The 19,077-nt window shown below is 36.5% G+C and overlaps 3 protein-coding genes across 3 annotated transcripts; all 3 read left to right on the top strand.

The window, feature by feature from the left end:
* Positions 1-277: 277 nt before the first annotated feature.
* LOC104217600 (uncharacterized) lies at positions 278-1,676 on the top strand. Its single transcript, XM_009767891.2, has 3 exons — positions 278-843; positions 933-1,049; positions 1,364-1,676. Exons 1-3 carry the CDS (start codon positions 514-516, stop codon positions 1,439-1,441), a joined length of 525 nt encoding a protein of 174 aa, XP_009766193.1. The 5' UTR covers positions 278-513; the 3' UTR covers positions 1,442-1,676.
* A 1,268-nt stretch (positions 1,677-2,944) lies between these two features.
* LOC104217601 (vacuolar iron transporter homolog 4-like) lies at positions 2,945-4,015 on the top strand. The gene has a single exon (XM_009767892.2). The coding sequence runs from the start codon at positions 3,048-3,050 to the stop codon at positions 3,951-3,953; it is 906 nt and encodes a 301-aa protein (XP_009766194.1). The 5' UTR covers positions 2,945-3,047; the 3' UTR covers positions 3,954-4,015.
* Positions 4,016-6,660: 2,645 nt separating this feature from the next.
* On the top strand, positions 6,661-10,950 carry LOC104217602 (uncharacterized). Its single transcript, XM_009767893.2, has 4 exons — positions 6,661-6,914; positions 7,335-7,523; positions 7,924-8,058; positions 10,496-10,950. Exons 1-4 carry the CDS (start codon positions 6,840-6,842, stop codon positions 10,628-10,630), a joined length of 534 nt encoding a protein of 177 aa, XP_009766195.1. The 5' UTR covers positions 6,661-6,839; the 3' UTR covers positions 10,631-10,950.
* Positions 10,951-19,077: the final 8,127 nt, after the last annotated feature.

Raw genomic sequence — 19,077 nt, forward strand, 5'->3', positions numbered from 1 at the left:
GAGATTTCAGTTCATTATGTACAACAATTTGAAATAAAATAATATATCAATCTCTCTCTATACTTGTTTTCGATTTTTTTACTTTACGGTCTTTATTTTATAATATTTATATGTAATTGATAAATTGTATATGATTATATAATTAAATTAAAACTTAATTAAAGAGAGTAAATAAATTTTATACGTAGTGTATAGATAGATAAAAATCCCTGCATTAATATCAATTTGAAGCATATGAAAAGTTCTATAAAATAAGAACATATTTCACATGCGCATTGACATTTTCTTTTTCCCAATATGTCGGTCCCTACCAGTAGTTTTTTTCTTGAAAATACAATTTTATTTTCAGGAAAAATGAGAGATTTTTTTGAGTGAACTCTATCTCTTATTCCCAGCCCCTAGCCATATTCGACCATGAAAATACACAGCAACAGTCCCACGCAATTGACAATGCCTTGTAAACTACACTGTAAGCCATAATTATCTCTTCTGCCCACACATCAAGAAAAAAAAATGGTGACATTATTACCTTCTTCATCTCTTTGCAATTCCCCTTCACTTATTATCCATTCCTCAACAATAATCAACCTATGCCTGCCCAATTCAATTCCACTCTCTTCCTCTGGTTATTTCAAGAGAAACAGAAATTCAGTTGCCAGTCGTAAGCTTGGAATCGTTGCTGCTACTGAAGAAGAAAAAGACCCATCAGTTCCCACATGGGCTAAACCCGATTCAGATGAGCCACCCCCTTGGGCTAAAAATGAATCCCAGAAAGATTCTTCAACCTTTCAAGTTCCTTTCATTGTTTATTTGCTTGCTTCTGCTGTCACAGCAATTGCAGCGGTGAATTCTTTACCTTGAACCTTTTTTTTTTGATCTTTTAAACAAAGATTAAGTCTTGATGGGTTTTGTTTATTGGGTTATGAGCGCAGATTGGTTCTGTTTTTGAGTACGTGAATCAGAAACCTGTATTTGGAGTTTTGGGCTCAGATAGTGTGTTTTATGCTCCTGTGCTTGGATTCTTTGCTTTCACAGGCATTCCCACTTCTGTAAGTAGATATAGTTTTCTTCTCTATCCATGCGTTCCTGCAGTTTTGGTTAAGCTAAATTGCTTTGAATGATGAAACTAAGAATATGCAAATTTGAACTTTTTGCAAGTTCTGTCTTTAACACACTTGTACATAATGGTAACTACTCCTTATGTTTAAATTATAGGCAAACAACTTCTTTAATAGGGCTGAGGAACCAATGAAAAAGTTTCTTAATGATTGGTCTTTGTTTTGTTAGTTACATTACTACTTCTGGCAAAACAATAAAGGTGGATTATTCTGTGTTCATTTTAGCTGACTAGAATATTATCCAGGCATACCTTTGGTTCAAATCTGTTGAAGTTGCTAACAAGGAAGCAGAGGAGCAAGACCGCAGGGATGGGTATATGTGACGTCTTATATGTGATGTTTAGGTGATATCTGCCGCGTCAAAAATGCATTTATCGGATGTCTTTGGTGGTTGTTTACGGAAAACATCATTATGTTAAATGAATGTTTTGTTGAGTTGATCTTTCTAGGCAACATAACGGTACAAAAACCTGTCTTCTAAATACCTGTCATTCCAAATTATCAATTTTGTATTGACTACTTGTCTAAAAGTCTTGGATCACCAGAAGTTACTATTTCCATCTCTTGTTTGGAGAAATCAGTTTACCGACTTGTGGTTAGACAAGCTACTGGCTGAACATTTGACTCAACTTATGTAAGTTATCAACCAGTCTAGTGTTGCTTCTTAACTCTTAACTTATCGACCTTGGTAAATCGCTAACTTTCTATCTAGTCCATCATTAAACAGACTTAAGGAGCATGAGGCTTTCACCTCACAGAGTATTTACTTTAAGTTGCACTCTAATAAATAGAATTTTGAAAAAAATGTATAGTGCTTGCTCTCAAACTAATTGGTTCTTGGAAGGGATGGAAGTGAGCAGTATGAGATGTGACGTCAAATCTTGTAATGGCAGTTCTGTGATTAGAATGGAAAAAGTTAAGTTAACGAGCAGGACTAAGTTCTCCATGTTAGTTCCTCTTTTCTCTCTGTTTCAAGTGTTGTTTATTCCAGATAAAATGTACAAAGTAATTTCTTACAATAAGCTTCTTCCATTTCTCCTGAAGTAGTCAATGTCTGAATGAACTGCTTTTGATGATGGATATGATATATGGGGTTAAAAATAAACACCGGAGCAATGAAGCGTAAGTTTTATGATAGGGACTAGTTCAACTGAAAAGATGTCATTTATAGAAGTCTGAGTTCTTTTGTTTGAAGAGAATAGGATGATTGCACTGTAACCATTAGTCTACACCATTAGTCTATCAAAAACATTTTCTTGAGGTGCATCTTTTCCAAATAACAGTTCGCAAATGTTGGTGCTTAAGTATGTGGAGAATATGCATAGTAAATTGCCATCAGATCAGAATTTAGTTTGCATGAGGCAGCCATTTAAGCGGCTCCTTTGCTGCATGCCTTAATTGCAGGGGCAGGGATCGAAGGGGGCTCTGAATTTCCTTCTTTCCCCACAGACTAAGCTACTATACTGTGCCCCAGGTTAGGATGCCATACTGTGAAAAGAATCCATCTACATCACTATACATTGCTTTTCTCTACATATTGAGCAAAGAGGCTAATCGGATAGAATGAATTCTTATAATTTGGTTTGGATGATGTGCCATCTAGAACAAGACAAAGTGATGCTCTGGTTGCCTCTAATTGGAGCAACAAACAATAGAAACTTACTTTATATTTGCAGTTGGTTGTTGTCTGTATAGTTTGATGTCACCTTCTTGGCGTAAGTAAATCATTCAGAAGAACACCTACCTATGGGCTTATGTTGGTTCTTCTGGGTTTTAACGTATCAGCTTTGTTTTTTCCACGGTTCCACCTAAGTAACTATGTTTCTTGGATCTCAATATTCATCCTTTATGAACTGGGCTCCTACATATTGCTTCCACACGTTACGAGTGTGCGTACAGCTCAAAGCCACACTCCACATTCATTAAATCATGGATTCTCCTCAGTTAATTGAGAGTACTTGTGCCAAGAAAAAGGCTCATGCAGCTTCACAGGAAGAGAAAACTTCAAAGAAACTAGAGCGAGCTCAGTGGCTTCGAGCAGCAATCTTAGGAGCAAACGATGGATTGCTTTCCACTACGTCCTTGATGCTCGGTGTTGGTGCAGCTAAAGATCAAGATCAACTGTCTATGGTACTTTCTGGAGTTGCTGGAGCTTTTGCAGGTGCCTGTAGCATGGCTGTCGGAGAGTTTGTCTCTGTCTCAACTCAACGAGACATTGCAAAGTCCATTGCTGACAACTGTAGGTCAGAGAACGAGCTAAAAGGAGAAGATGGTGGATACAAAACAAAGATTCAGATAGCTTGCAGCAGTCCAACTATTGCAGAAACCAAGCAAGGAGACGCCACCAACATGTCCTTTCGCAATATACTAGCGACTTCAACACAAGGTGGAAAGCTGCTATATGAATCACCTGTGCAAATACAGCACCATATTGCTTTGACACCTGCAAGATCTCCTATGATAAAAGTTATGGAAAATGATGCAAAACGAACGATAATGCAGGAGTCAAAACAGCTGGAAAATGACAGAAAATTAGAGCCATTGCCTAATCCGTTGAAGGCTGCAGCATCATCATCACTGGCTTTTCTGTTTGGAGCCTTTGTTCCTATGGTTCCAGCTCTAGTGGTGAGTGAAAACAGGATCAGGATTGGTGTGATAGTGATTGTAGCATCTTTGGCTTTGTATTTATTTGGTGGAATTGGGGCTTATCTTGGTGGCTCATCAGTAAAGATATCTGCTGTGAGAGCTTTATTTGGAGGGTGGATTTCAATGGCTATCACATATGCTTTACTCATGCCCTTTGACAAAGATACAAAGAATGATAATGATGATTAATAAATAAAATAGCACGTTAATATCGTCAATATTACAACCTAGACTTTGTGATTAATATATATATATAGAGAGAGAATTTTTTTTTTTTGCATATGTAGTTGCTACTCAAATTGAAAACAACGGGTTCAGTTGAACCCACCAAAACCTCCCTAAATTCGCCTCTACTGTTTGTATGTCTCCCAGTGTTACAGGGGACCAAAACCAACTATGCTTACCTTCCTAAAGAAAAATAAAACACGTTTTTGGTCAACGAGGAGAGGCTAACGTTGTTAATTAAAATTTAAAAATATGATAATAATGCATGTATCAACGGAGAGCTGCAAAAGTCCCACAAAGAAAAGGTCAAACAGAGTTACTATTCACTACTTTAAATCTACATCTACAGACCTCCAAAAACACGACCATCAGGTTCAGGTCACTGCCATTCATATCAAAGGTATATTAAGTGAACTTCGTGATCAAATTTCAACTCGATCCAACTGTTAACAAAATGAAAAACACAACATTTAAAGACTACTAGTTGGATGAAAAATATACAAGAAGGAAGAACGTCCCTCTTCCTTCTTTATTTTCTTAAAAGTGCCGCCTCTCTCATCCTCCTTTTGATATGTTGAAAATCCAAGACCTAAACTTACGTCTTTGATGTGACTTTAAACATAAGTGGTCATAAGAAAAGATGGAATTGAATTAGAAATAACTTTTTGTCCGACATAATTTTGTTTTTTTTTAAAAAAAGCGCAGCAACCCATCTATACTTTAGTTAATGCATTTATTTGCCTTGTTCAGTACTGATGAAAGACTGGTGCATAACATGGCATCATAAATTGCCGAGTGCTACGCTCCTTGGAAATGGAAGGCATGCGATATATGCACAACCATTTTAGCCAGCTAAGAATGTTGTTGCTGAAGACTTTAGAAAACAATTTGGACAAATTTGGTTTATTTGAAAAGATATTCTTCACAGATGATATTGTAACTTAAGAAATATGCTTCCTTTCCGGATCAGGAGAAAAAAGAGAGTGAGATATGCTTCCTTCCGCGTCTGTTTGAATTGAATAAGTAATTAAAAAAAATTCTGATAGCATAAATTAATTTTTTTAGCATATTTGATTAAACTGATCAGTTTTAGAAGTAAAAGCTCTAGACTTGACGTACGCTCTGATGTAATCAATGAAAACACGTGAAATATTCCAAAAGCAAAGCAGCCCTAGGATTTTATTGTTGACCATTCTTTAGAACTGGCCACCAAGCGGTGTTTGATGTTTTATTTTTGCTGAGTAATTACTTACTAGATGGGATTAATTTGAGAAAAAGAAAATAATCACATACATTGGGTGTATGCATCAAAATAATAATTTTATATTATGTGTTTTGATGTATAATTTGTCACTTAATCATGATAATTGAAGAAGTATTTATATCTTTACCTCAATTTGCATCTTAATCTTAGTAATTAATTTAATATAATTTGATGCATGAACCGGGTTCTATGTTTTTTCTCTTGAATTAAATTAATAATATAAATAATGTTTTACACGTTTAGTGTGATTTGATCGATTCTAACATGTCTAGCATTTTCTAAGTTACCAATGTGTACGAGTAAAATCGGGGATAAAGTTACCCCCGATTTCCCAATGAAGAAACGAGGGACAACGTGATTTGACGTTGGCTCGGGTAAGGCGGAGGGTGCACACAGATCGAAGCCTGAGGGACGAATGATACTTCGGGAATCGGGCATGGCCAAACATGAAAAAAATCAAGCTCGAGCGAAACAAAGAATCGAGGTTAAAGGGAAGACGGTTATAGAGGACGAACGAGGAGCCGAAATATTCGCCATCAACCGGAGATTACGGTGCAGATCACATCCGATATTAATTGCGGATCGTGTTTTACAGGGAAAAAGGGAAGAAAATAATTTTTACCTTATTTAGACTTGTACTAGGGTTGAAACTCCCATACTATATAAATGGGGGAACCTTTTTATTTTTTGGGTCACAGTTGGCATGCATATCAAAGCAATAAAGTTTACTTTTGTCTTTTAACAATTGTTCAAGTGTTTTTCAGTTGTTCATTCCTTTAGTTGCAATCGAGCTCCATCTCGAGGGCTCACGGTCGGAACCGGTTTCTAGCATTCAAACCTAATGCCATGCTTAATTATTTAATCACATTTGATTTGATCGTTTTGTTTTCCTTTAATTCAATTACTCGCTGTTCTTAAATCATTCATGTTAAATTAAATCACGTATCCTTTAAATCGCGTATAAAATTTAATTGTTACTCATTTTAAGGGTAAACAACCAAAGTTATTCTAAACACTATTTTATCTAACAATGATTGTGCAAATGTGAATAAAACTTAAACTGATTGACAATATGATCACAATAGCCAAACAATGACGCAAGCCATATTCCTTGTGAAAGACAAATGTGCACGTAGACGTAACGAGCTATAGGGAGAGAAGAAACCGGCAAGTCGTTGAGATTGATCTTTGTTATCATACTACTGTATTATATAGGCCATGTTGAGATAAGAATCCAAAGGACGGAAAAAGGATTAAAAAAATCTACTAGTCAAAGATCGATGACGGATCATGAGTGTCGACAAAAGAGTATGGCGTGGAAGTTGCCATTTAATAACCCCCAACTCCCCTCGCTTTCACTTTGAGTGACCAGCTTCTATTAAGATCACCAACTGATTCTTTACCAATATTCAAGAACTGCAGTGTCCTCATCTTCAATGTCTCTTCTTTAATTCTTATTCACCTATAGCAGATAAGTCATAAATTTGTGATATATATGCACAAACACTACGTACTTACTCCATAATATAAAGAAGCTAGAGAGGAAAGTAACCCCCAGAAAAGAAAATTCCCGGCTTTTAGAAACAATGAACCGGCTCGAGAATAAAGACTTAACTTGTTCATTGCCTGTTATTCCAAGATTAGATCGACTGGATTTCTTGGTAAGTTCTTTTTTCTGTTTCAACTAAAAATATGTTAATTTGCTTCCCCCTTTTTTTTGATAATTATGAAACTTAATACAATAATCTCTGAGAAGATCAAATTAAAGTGCATACATGTTGTGGTCCATTGCAAGATACGGAACTTTGAGTACCACGTCCGTATTGTAATATGTTGATATGTGGTTTATATAGCCTTGGACTCTCCCATCTTAGTAGCTAACTTTTGGGCTGTGTCAAGAGGATTTAAATATAGAGTAACATATAAAGGTGCAAAACTAATTTTGTATTATATGCGCAGTATAATTTTTCGGCGAAGGGTTCCCTGAATCAGCCTCTGTCAAGTTCTCCATGGGTTGTATCAATACAAGTCGTGAACAATAGTCTTTCTTATTGAATAAATTAAATGGTGATTATGTACAGCTGCAGCTTCTGGAAGAGAAACATGGGCTTTCTGGAAGACATTCCCTAAATACTGTCGTAAAGAAAGCAGAAGAAGAAGAAGAGGAGGAGGAGACTCAGACTCTGACACTATCCTCTGCTCTGGAACAAGTTCATCTCAAAGGCACACTCATAGAGCGTCTCACAGCGCTCGAGAACCGAGTTTCGCAGGTTACTAGAAGAGTAGGAGATGTAGCTATAGCGTTTTCATATAGATTTGGTTGAAACTTGAATTTTTTTTTGAAGTTATGTTAAAAAATAATTTTTAGAAATTGATGTTGTGTTTGAACATGTATTTTATTTGAAAAAAAATTTAAGTCTGGTGAAAAATTTTCATCCAAAAACTGTATTAAACCAGATTTTGGAAACTTAAAAACTATATTCAATAAACTGATTATATTCCATGAATAAATAAATAATTTTGAAATTTTTTTGCCAAAAACCTATGATCAAACGGGAGCGCATGAAAAAAAAAATCATGGTTACAACTTTTAATAATCACAATCTACTTTATTTGTGCGCAGAATTATTATGGTGGTCATGTTCTTGTGTTTTAAATTTTTCCTTGTAGTTAAGCTTAGAAATGGATGAAGGAAACACGACAAGGTCGAGCTCAACAAAGTCATCAAGGCATGATTCAGTTGCATATACAGCTGCAAGGAGTGAAGAAGATGAAAAGGCCAATCTCCAGGAGAGGCAACTCGAGGTAAACATAGAACTAATTACTAATCAACGCCCATGCTTTGGTGAAGCATATTAATTGGAAAGTTCCTTTAGTTAGTGATTGAGAAAAGTTAGTAATAATGAGAAGAAAAAATAAGTTACTATACCTCATTTTGATAGAATACAAGACACTTGAAATAAAACACGTGTTGCAGTAACTTTTTTCAGCTTTATATAGTTAAATGTTTAAATTTATTAATTTAATATTTGAAGTCGAAAGCTAAAGTAATAAGTGTCTGTTCAGAAAATGTTATGTTTGTTAAGATAATCATGTATTATTAACCTATATATCTAAAAGTATTCTAACTGAATACATATATCTTCTACATCCAAATTATACACACAATTAGAATTGTTTAACACTTTATATTTCTTTATCACTCTCAAACACTCACATCGTATTCTTGTTGTAATTCAAGTTTTAAAAATCCTGAAAGAATTATGTCATACATGATGCACGCAACTGTAAGTACCATAGTGAGAGCGTAAATTCCCCAAGCATGTTGAATACATTTTCTAACATATTGCAGTTTATACACTCCCTTCGTTCCAGTTTATGTGTACGTATTTTCTTTTTTGTGCATTCCGTAAAGAATGACTCCTTTCTAAATTTGAAAATAATTTAACTTAAACTTTCAATTCTACCTTAATGATAAGCTTTTATAACCACATAAATACTCTAGACCCCCTTTTGACTTGTTTAGGATCACAAATTCCAAATGTCTTCTTTCTTTTTACGTACCCAGTCAAACAGGTTCACATAAATTGGAACAGAGAGAGTAATAATTATACTAGCATTAGTTAGCGACTTGTAGTAATTAATGTTAGGTGTTCTTACCATATTTTGTTCTCCTAATTCTTGAAGGAAGAGCAATATATTTACCATAATTGATTTTTTCATTTACGAAAAGGAAAATATAATTCTTGCATGTTTGGCTAGTCTTTTTTCTTGGAGGAAAATATTTCAGACTTCTATAAATTGGAAATCCTTCTCATTCAGTAGCATCCACAATGTAGCAATAGGGGGTTTGAGAGTAAGGGTGTTAAACGGGTGGGCCAGGCCGGGTTGCTATTTTTTGGACCCGTACGGGTTACGGTCTGGGCCGGTTACGGGTTTATGGCTTAACGGGTTTAACGGGTTCGGGTTCATCCGGGTAAAAATTGAACCGTACGGGTTACGAGTTGAGGGGGTCGGGCCGGGTTTAGTGTATTTTTTTTTTTTTGTATTTTGTATAACTATTGTAAGTTATATTAATACTTTGTATTAATTTAATGATTACAAGTTATATTAATACAAAAGTATTAATATAAATTGCAAGTGCTACATTTATTTCAAAATTCAAAATTAAAGTTTGCATTTAAAAAGTAAATTAACAAAAAATAGTAAAACTAAATTTTCATGCATAATAAATTAACAATACTTCAAATTAATCTAACAAACTAAAACATTAAGCATAAATACGTCTAATAATTTTAAAATAACACAAATTGTCTTAAAATCTTAAATACGAATTTCCGGAGGACGCTCAAGACAATACTTGATATGCCTCCTTAAACTGCCTGTGCCAGACTCTGAACGAAAATTTAAGACTTGACCACAGTTCTTGCACTTTACTTTCTGACCTTCTTCATTTTCTTCTACCACCTCAAAGTGTTGCCAAACATATGAGCGCACTCTAGAAGTACGAGGCATGATTTAAATTGAATTGAGAATTGAGAATTTGAGATTGAGACTTGAAATCTTGAAAATTGGAGAATGAGAGAAATTGAGATTGAGAAATGAGAGTTGAGTGAAGAAATGAAGAAGAGGGGGTGTATTTATAGTTTTAGAGAAGGTTAATTTTGTAAATTGAAAAAAGGTTAAATTTTTTTAAAAAAAGAGGCTATTAATGCAATTAACCCGTTGGGCAACGGATCCCTGCCAGGTCTTACCGTTGCCAACGGTTAGTGGGCCCCACTTAATTCAAAAAATAAAAAAAAAAAACAAAAAAAAAGATTGTACCGGGTCGGGCCGTGCCGGTTTAACCGGTACACGGTACTGTTCACGTGGACCGGGTTTGACCGGTCCGGTTAACCGTTACCAAAATTTAAACGGACCTACCCCTCCTACCCAGCCCCACCCGGCCCCCTATGTACCGGGCCGGTCCGGTTACGAGTCAACCCGACCCATTAAACACCTTTATTTGAGAGTCTTGTTTAGGGGAGAATTTCAGGACAAGTGTTAGCGTACTACTTGTGTTTGCCTCTTCGTGACGTAGGTCAATCGACCGAACCACGTTAAATGTTTGTGTCTCTTTTGATATATTTCTCGTTTGTTGTCTGATTTATCGTCGTTCAATGTTTGCTTTGCTACCTTCCGCATGACACCTGATTATTTCGGTCCTAACAATTAATGGCTACATAAAATTGTTACTTCGCAGGAAGAAGCCTCGACTACTAAAGCAACATCTTTAGCTGAGAAAACAGATCACAAAGTTGTTGGTAATGCTAAAATGAGAAGGTATCCAAGTAAATCCTACAGAAAATGGCTTGGCTGGCTGCATGTGAGATGTTAAAGTCCGAAAATTAATGTATACCTCTGATTTGTTGTTTCATTAAGCTGCTGAAATGCAGGATCGTCGCTTTTGCATGTGACAACATGCTGACATTGAAGAGAACAGAGATCTTATTTGTTTTTACGTTTCAAAGCAATATATACCTGTAGCGGATTATTTGCATAGCGAACCCTCATATGATCAAGAGAAATTTGGGCTTGTAGCTTCAAATGGATTGTATGTTAGTTTGATGCTTGCTTGAATTCGACTCATCCATAGTTGGTTGTGAACTAGTGATTCTTATCCATCATATATATTCAATATTGATCTAGAATTTTACATATTGTTGGTTTGGATTTTTTATATTTACTAGTTTTAGAGCACGTGCGTTGTCATGTGTGAATTCCGTCAATTAGTAAAAGTTATATACATAATAAACAAATTATTAGAAATAGTAGTTGACGTTCAAAATAAATATAATATTTGCTTAAATGAATAAAATAAATGTTATTATGTTGACACAATTTTTAAATTCAATATCATCTTGACAAGCGAAGATAATAGAAACATTTAATATGAAAAGAAATTCTTATCATCTTTACCATGACTGAGAACGCTGGTGGTATATGTCATGAAAAACAGAAAAATAAATTTCTTCGATAATAGACTATTTCTTCATAATTTAATTATACAATAAATAAATCAATATTAAAAAATTAAGAAACCGTTGTTGTTGGAACAAATTCCAAGAGAGAGAAAATAAACAACGGGACAATTCCAAATAAAATATAAATTCATTATCCTAAGAGTTTTGTCAACTTAAAAATAATTTTACCAATATGTTGAATTTCAAAAAGAACTGAATATGATTATTTAGCTAATTTGTTAATTCAAAACTTGATTTTTATTTTCAACATTATAGGAGATCATTTCTTTTATTGACTCAATTTCTTAATATTAGTTCATCCCAATTTTTAAATATTCAGCGGTAAGTTATAATTTCACCCGCTAATACATTTATCTCATAGGATAAAATAATCGATCTAATATTTTTATCTTTTGAATCTCTGTATTTGCAGAATCATTAGTATTATTGACTCTTGCCAACTACTTTCTTGATTTCTCTGTCTCTCGCTTTTTAAAGTATTTTCTTAGTTATTTGTTTTATTAGTTTAATTTTCAAATATCTTTTTTCAAAAAAATATCAAATAGAAAAATATTATTTGTGTAGAAAAATAGTTCAAATATAATACAAAAAAAATATATTATAGTTCATATCTTGTACTGATATTACCGACTATTAGTATTTCTTTCATACTCTCTTTTACTATCTTGCGTTTCATTTTCTAAATACCTTGTATTGTTATTACTTGCTATCACTACTTCTTCCATCCTTTTTTTAGCCGAGAGTATATTGAAAACAGTCTATCTGCCTGTCTAGGGTAGGGATAAGGCTGCGTACATCCTACCCTTTCTAGACCCCACTTGTGAGAGTACGCTGGATTGTTGTTGTTTTGTTTGTTGTAGATTATAGTTCATACATATAGTTGGAATGTAACTTGAAGGGAATTAAAGTTATGTTACATGTTCAAACATAAGAGTTTATATTTGATAATTAAAATATGAATTGATTATGAAATTTAATTAATCCTAGTATAGTTCAACAAGAAAATATTTAACAAAATTTTAAGGTGATTTTGAAAAGGGAATAATTTTGTAAAGATTTATAACCATTATTCACGTATAAAATTGTATACGGTTTATCTATGAAAAGTTTGCTTCGTATATAGAGTCATGGTGGATATGTTTACTACTTCTGGAGGAATTAAACTTGAAAAATAATAATCTGATTGTACTCTTTTTTTCATCATTGATCTTTTTACACTTTTTACAAGAACTAAACTTGAGAAAATAATTGGGGGATTTGCGGCCGTACCTTGTATTTGTGCCACTTTTTAACCTATACCCTATTTTTAAAAATTATTGATTTGGTAGCGAGTTGATAAAAAATCAGTAATAATATGACACTTACATCCCTGATAAATCGCGTGATCTGCAACGTCATTCATGAAAAAAGATCTCCTCATCTCCTCTCAGCAGCTTTATCAAAAAACCACGAACTTCATGCTAATGTAGCATGAAGTTGTTTCATGTTGAAACTAAAACTTCATGCTAATATAGCATGAAGTTGTTTTACATTGAAGCTAAAACTTCATGCTAATGCATGCTAAAGTTATTTGTCCTTCACTCTACAGTTTTGTCATGAGTGCTGAAGTTATTTAGTTCATTTGCTAAAACATCAGTTTAAACATCCTGAAGTTATTTAGTTCATTTGCGAAAACTTCAGACTAAACATGCTTAAATTTTTGTCTTGTAGTATGTAATTTTCTAATGAGTTTTTGCTAATGCATGCTGAAGTTATTTAGTTCATTTGCTAAAACTTTAGTTTAAACATGTAAAGTTATTTAGTTCATTTGCGAAAACATCAGACTAAACATGCTTAAGTTTTTGTCTTGCAGTATGTAATTTTCTAATGAGTTTTTGCTAATGCATGCTGAATTTATTTAGTTCATTTGCTAAAACTTCAGACTAAACATGCTTAAGTTATTTAGTTCATTTGCTAAAACTTCATGCCAAAACATGCTGAAGTTTTGTCCTGTTGTCACGATCCGGATTTTCCACCCTCGGGAGTTGTGATGGAGCCTACTAATGTGAGCTAGGCAAGCCGACTGTTTGGACAAATTACCCTTTTACCCATTTTATATTCTTTGACAATTATAAAGCAATAACATGTAGACAACGGAATTTACAATAAGCGGAAGGAAAACAATAAATTATCTGAATATGTATCCAAAACAACTATTTGAGCATCGACTACTCAGAACTGGTGTCACAGTTTCACAGACGATCTAGGAATACTACATACAAAGTTTGAAAGATAAAAGATACACTGCTTTTGAACTAAGCAAATGAAACAGGAGTAAAGGGATAGAGGGAGACGCCAGGGCCTGCGGACTACCTTGGATCTCCGTATGGACTTAAGGCAACCACTCGATCTACAGTCCAAAAGCTGCTACTCCGGGATCTGCACACGGTGTAGAGTGTAGTATCAGCACAACCAATCCCATGTGCTGGTAAGTGCCTAGCCTAACCTCGGCGAAGTAGTGATGAGGCTAGGACTAGACTACGAAATAAACCTGTGCAATTAACTATATACAACGGAAAAGAAGAACAATAATATACAGTCAAGTATGGCAGGGGTAACATTCTGCGGGGAACTATCAATTTAGAATAGAAAGACAACGAGTAATTAAAAGAGACAACATATCTCAGATATCAACAAAGAGTCAGGAATCAATAAGTGCACGGTATCTCCCTACGTGTTTTTACTCTCGTCCTCACTAAAGCAATCAAGTAATGAAAAATGTGCACGGCATCACCCTTCGTGCTTTTACTCTCTACCTCACCATATAATCAATATAATCGGCACAGAATGGTACATCGTGCGGCACGACATCACCCTTCGTGCTTTACACTCTTTCCTCATAAATCATACACGGCATCACCCTTCGTGCTTTTACTCTCATCCTCACCAAAACAATCAAGTAATGAAAATGTGCACGGCATCACCCTTCGTGCTTTAACACTCTTCCTCACCCAAACAACAATCACAAACAATAGGGCAAGGGAATAAATGAAATTATAATAAGAATCACGGCAAGGGAACAATAGTTCAAAAATCAAGTCCCCGCAAGGGAACAACATCATAAGAAGCATCAACATCCCGACAAGGGAGATAACATTAAAAGCAACAATATCCCAGCAAGGGAGATAATATAATGATTCTCTTCTCTTTTTTCACTTTTACTTATCAACTCACTTCACAACTTGAGCCAATGCTCTAAAAAGTTCAATTACCAATTATACTTTCACATTTCATTATACAACTTGAGCCAACGCTCCTCAATATTCAAATATCACAATTACTTCCACAAACTTTGCGCAACAATGGAAATCATCACCAAAGCATGAAGTATACAACGAAGTCATAATAACTACAATATAAGACTCACGGGCATGCTTGACACCAACATATAGATACTCGTCACCATGACTATACGTTGTACTCTGCAAATACCACATAGCAAATAAGACTCGACTCCTAATCGCTCAAGCTAAGGTTAGACCAAACACTTACCTCGATGCCACAAACACAATTCAAGTCTCTACTATCGCTTTACCTCTTGGTTCCTCCATCAATTCGCTCGTATCTAGTCATAAGTTACTTAATTACATCAATAAATGCTAAATGAATCAATTCTAATGCATAAAAATGAGTTTTCTAAAGTTTTACCCAAAAATTCAAAAATCACCCTGAGCCCACATGGTCAAAACCCGAGGTTCGAACCAATACCCGATTACCCATTCCCCCATGAACTCAAATATATAATTTGTTTTGAAATCGGACCTTAAATCGAGGTCCAAATTCCCGATTTTTGAAAAAGCTAGGTTCTACCCAAAAAACCCAATTTCCCCCATGAAAATCATTGATTTTGAGTTGAAATCATGTGAAAATATGTTAATGATTGAAAAAAACGAGTTAAAATTGACTTACAATCGATTTGGAAGAAGAGTTGTCTTTGGAAAATTGCCCAAGAGTGTTTTGGTTTTGAAAGAGTGTGAAAAATGAAAGATTTTTGGCTAAGTTATAAAATTGCGGGTTGAAGATGCTGTAATTACGACCAAGGTTCGCAATTGCGGACCCTGACTTCTGCTAAGCTCGCATTTGCGAAATAGCTTTTGCATTTATGAATTGGGAATCGCGAAAAACATGTTGCATTTGCGACGACTGGCTACAAACTGGGGGATCACATTTGCGATAAATCCCTCGCATTTGCGAGGTAGGCTGGCCTGGGCTATTTTCGCATTTGCGAACAGGCCTACAATGCAATAGCTGAAGTCTGCAACTTTCCAAGTCTAAAATCCACCCCGTGGCCTATCCAAAACACACTCGAGCCTTCGGGGCTCCAAACCAAACATGTATACCAACCTAAAAATATCATACGGACTCGCTCATGCATTCAAATCACTAAATAACATCAACAACTGTGAATTTAGCATCAAAAATCATGAAATTTCTTAAAAACTTTAAATTTTCAAAATATTTCTCAAATACGATCTAATTCACATCATCTCAAGTCCGTTTATTACCAAATTTCACAGACTTATCTTAAATCACATATAAGACCTGTACCGGGCGCCGGAACCAAAATATGGGCCCGATACCATCAAATTTTAAACAAATTTCATTTTCAAAAACTAATAAATATTCCAGAAAATAATTTTCTTTAAAAATTTATTTCTCGGGCTTTGGACCTCGAAATTCGATTCCGGGCATACGCCCAAGTCCCATATTTTCCTACGGACCCTCCGGGATAGTCTAATCATGGGTCTGGGTCTGTTTACCCAAAATGTTGACCGAAGTCAACTTAATTCATTTTAAAGCCGAAATTCATCATTTTTCACATATTGGCTTTCCGACTACGCGACTGGACTGCGCACGCAAGTCGAGGTGAGACAGAAAGAGGTTTTTAAGGCTTTGGAACGTAGAATTTACTTTTAAAACAAGTGATGACCTTTTGGGTTATGACATTCTCCACATCTAAAACAATCGTTCGTCCCCGAACGGATAGAAGAAGGAAGTAACTGAGTCGGGGAAAAGATGGGGATAACTGCTCCGCATATCGGACGCGGACTCCCAGGTCGATGCCTCAACAGGCTGACCTCTCAACTGAACACGAACAGAAGGAAAATTTTTCGATCTCAATTGATGAACCTGTCGGTCTAGAATATCTACCGACTCCTTTTCATAGGACAAGTCCTTGTCCAACTGGACAATGCTGAAATCTAACACGTGGGATGGATCGCTGTGATATTTCCGAAGCATGGATACATGAAACACTGGATGCAAGACTGATAAGCTCGGTGGCAACACAAGTCTATAAGCCACCTCTCTCACTCGATCAAGAATCTCAAACGGGCCAATGAACCTAGGGCTAAGCTTGCCCTTCTTCCCGAATATCATCACGCCCTTCTTAGGCGAGACACTCGAAGCAATACCCGCTCACCGACTATGAATGCCAAATCTCGAACCTTACGATTGGCATAACTCTTTTGCCTAGACGGAGCTGTACGAAGCCTATCCTGAATAATCCTGACCTTGTCCAAGGCATCCTGAACCAGATCCGTACCTAACAACCGAGCCTCCCCCTGCTCAAACTATCCAACCGGTGACTGATATCGCCTACCATACAAAGCCTTATAAGGAGCCATCTTGATACTTGGCTGGTAGGTGTTGTTATAGGCAAACTCTGCTAAAGGAAAAAACTGATCCAACGAGCCTCCAAAGTCAATGACACAAGCTCAGAGCATATCCTCCAAAATCTGAATGGTCTGCTCGGACTCCCGTTTGTCTGAGGATGAAACTTTGTGCTCAACTCAACCCGTGTGCCCAACTCTCACTGAACTTCTCTCCAGGAATGGGAGGTAAACTGCGTACCTCGGTCCGAAATGATAGACACGGGCACACCATGAAGGCGAACTATCTCCCAGATATAGATCTCAACTAACCTTTCGGAAGAATAAGAGACTGCCACAAGAATGAAATGTGCTGACTTGGTTAGCCTATCAACAATAACCCACACTGCATCGAACTCCCTCTGAGTCTGTGGAAGTCTCACAATGAAGTCCATAGTGATGCGCTCCCACTTGCACTCAGGAATCTCAATCTTTTGAAATGAACCACCGGGCCTCTGATGCTCGTACTTAACCTGCTGACAATTCAAACACCGAGCCACATATGCAATGATATCCTTCTTCATTCTCCTCCACCAATAATGCTGCCACAAATCCTGATACATCTTCGCAGCGCCCGAATAAATAGAGTACCGGGAACTATGGGCCTCCTCGAAAATTAACTCTCGAATCCCATCCAAATTAGGCACACAAACTCGACCCTACAATCTCAAAACTCCATCATCTTCTAAGGTAACCTGCTTGGCACCTACGTGCTACACCGTGTCTCTAAGGACACACAAATGAGGATCATTATACTGCCGATCTCGGATATGCTCCAATAAAGAAGAACGAGTGACTGTGCAATCTAATATACGGCTGGGCTCAGAAACATCCAACCTCACGAACCGATTGGCCAAAGCCTGAACATCCAAAGCAAACGGTCTCTCACCGACTGGAATATAAGCAAGACTGCCCATACTAGCTGACTTCCTACTCAAAGCATCAGCCACCACATTGGCCTTTCCCGGATGATATACGATGGTGATATCATAGTCCTTTAATAGCTCCAACCACCTTCTTTGCCTCAAATTTAGCTCCTTCTGCTTGAACAAATACTGCAGACTCTTGTGATCCGTGAACACCTCACATGCCACGCCATACAGATAATGCCTCCAAATCTTCAGCGCGTGAACAATGGCTGTCAACTTCAAATCATGAACCGAATAGTTCTTCTCATGAATCTTCAACTGCCACAAAGCATAGGCAATGGCCTTGCCATCCTGTATCAACACCGCACCAAGTCCAATACGAGATGCATCACAATAAAATGTATAAGGACCTGAACCTGTGGACAAAACCAACATTGGTGCCGTAGTCAAAGCTGTCTTGTGCTTATGAAAGCTAACCTCATACTCGTCCGACCACCTGAACTGGGCACCCTTCTAGGTCAACCTGGTCATTGGGGCTGCGATAGATGAAAATCCCTCCACAAACCGATGATAGTAGCCTGCCAATACTAAAAAACTCCGGATCTCTGTAGTTGATGCTGGTCTAGGCCAGTTCTTGACTGCCTCATTCTTCTTCGGATCAACCTAAATACCCTATGCTGATACAACATGACCCAGGAATGAAACTGAACTCAGCCATAACTCACACTTCGAAAACTTAACATATAACTGACTATCTCTCAAAGTCTGAAGAACCACTCTAAGATGCTGCTCGTGCTCCTCCCGGCTGTGGGAATAGATCAAAATATCATCAATGGAGATTATAATGAATGAATCCAAGTAAGGCTTGAACACTCGGTTCATCAAATCCATAAAAAATGTTGGGGCATTTGTCAACCCGAATGACATCACCAAGAACTCATAATGCCCGTACCGAGTGCGGAAAGCTATCTTAGGGACATCAGATGCCCTAATCCTCAACTGATGGTAGCCAGATCTCAAGTCAATCTTCGAAAATACCTTGGCACCCTGAAGTTGATCAAACAAATCATCAATCCTTGACAATTGATACTTATTCTTGATTGTAACCTTGTTCAACTGCCGGTAATCAATATACATTATCATCGATCCGTCCTTCTTCTTAACAAACAACACCGGTGCACCCCAAGGCGAAACACTCGGTCTAATAAAACCTTTCTCAAACAAGTCTTGCAACTGCTTCTT

This window comes from Nicotiana sylvestris, chromosome 2, assembly GCF_000393655.2.
Source record: "Nicotiana sylvestris chromosome 2, ASM39365v2, whole genome shotgun sequence".
Classification (NCBI taxonomy): domain Eukaryota; kingdom Viridiplantae; phylum Streptophyta; class Magnoliopsida; order Solanales; family Solanaceae; genus Nicotiana; species Nicotiana sylvestris.

Coding starts and splice junctions, on each gene's coding strand:
- LOC104217600 (XM_009767891.2), top strand. CDS start 514: ATGGTGACATTATTACCTTCTTCATCTCTTTGCAATTCCCCTTCACTT. Junction 844..932: donor CTGTCACAGCAATTGCAGCG/GTGAATTCTTTA, acceptor TTATGAGCGCAG/ATTGGTTCTGTTTTTGAGTA. Junction 1,050..1,363: donor TCACAGGCATTCCCACTTCT/GTAAGTAGATAT, acceptor AATATTATCCAG/GCATACCTTTGGTTCAAATC.
- LOC104217601 (XM_009767892.2), top strand. CDS start 3,048: ATGGATTCTCCTCAGTTAATTGAGAGTACTTGTGCCAAGAAAAAGGCT.
- LOC104217602 (XM_009767893.2), top strand. CDS start 6,840: ATGAACCGGCTCGAGAATAAAGACTTAACTTGTTCATTGCCTGTTATT. Junction 6,915..7,334: donor TAGATCGACTGGATTTCTTG/GTAAGTTCTTTT, acceptor GATTATGTACAG/CTGCAGCTTCTGGAAGAGAA. Junction 7,524..7,923: donor TCGAGAACCGAGTTTCGCAG/GTTACTAGAAGA, acceptor TTTTCCTTGTAG/TTAAGCTTAGAAATGGATGA.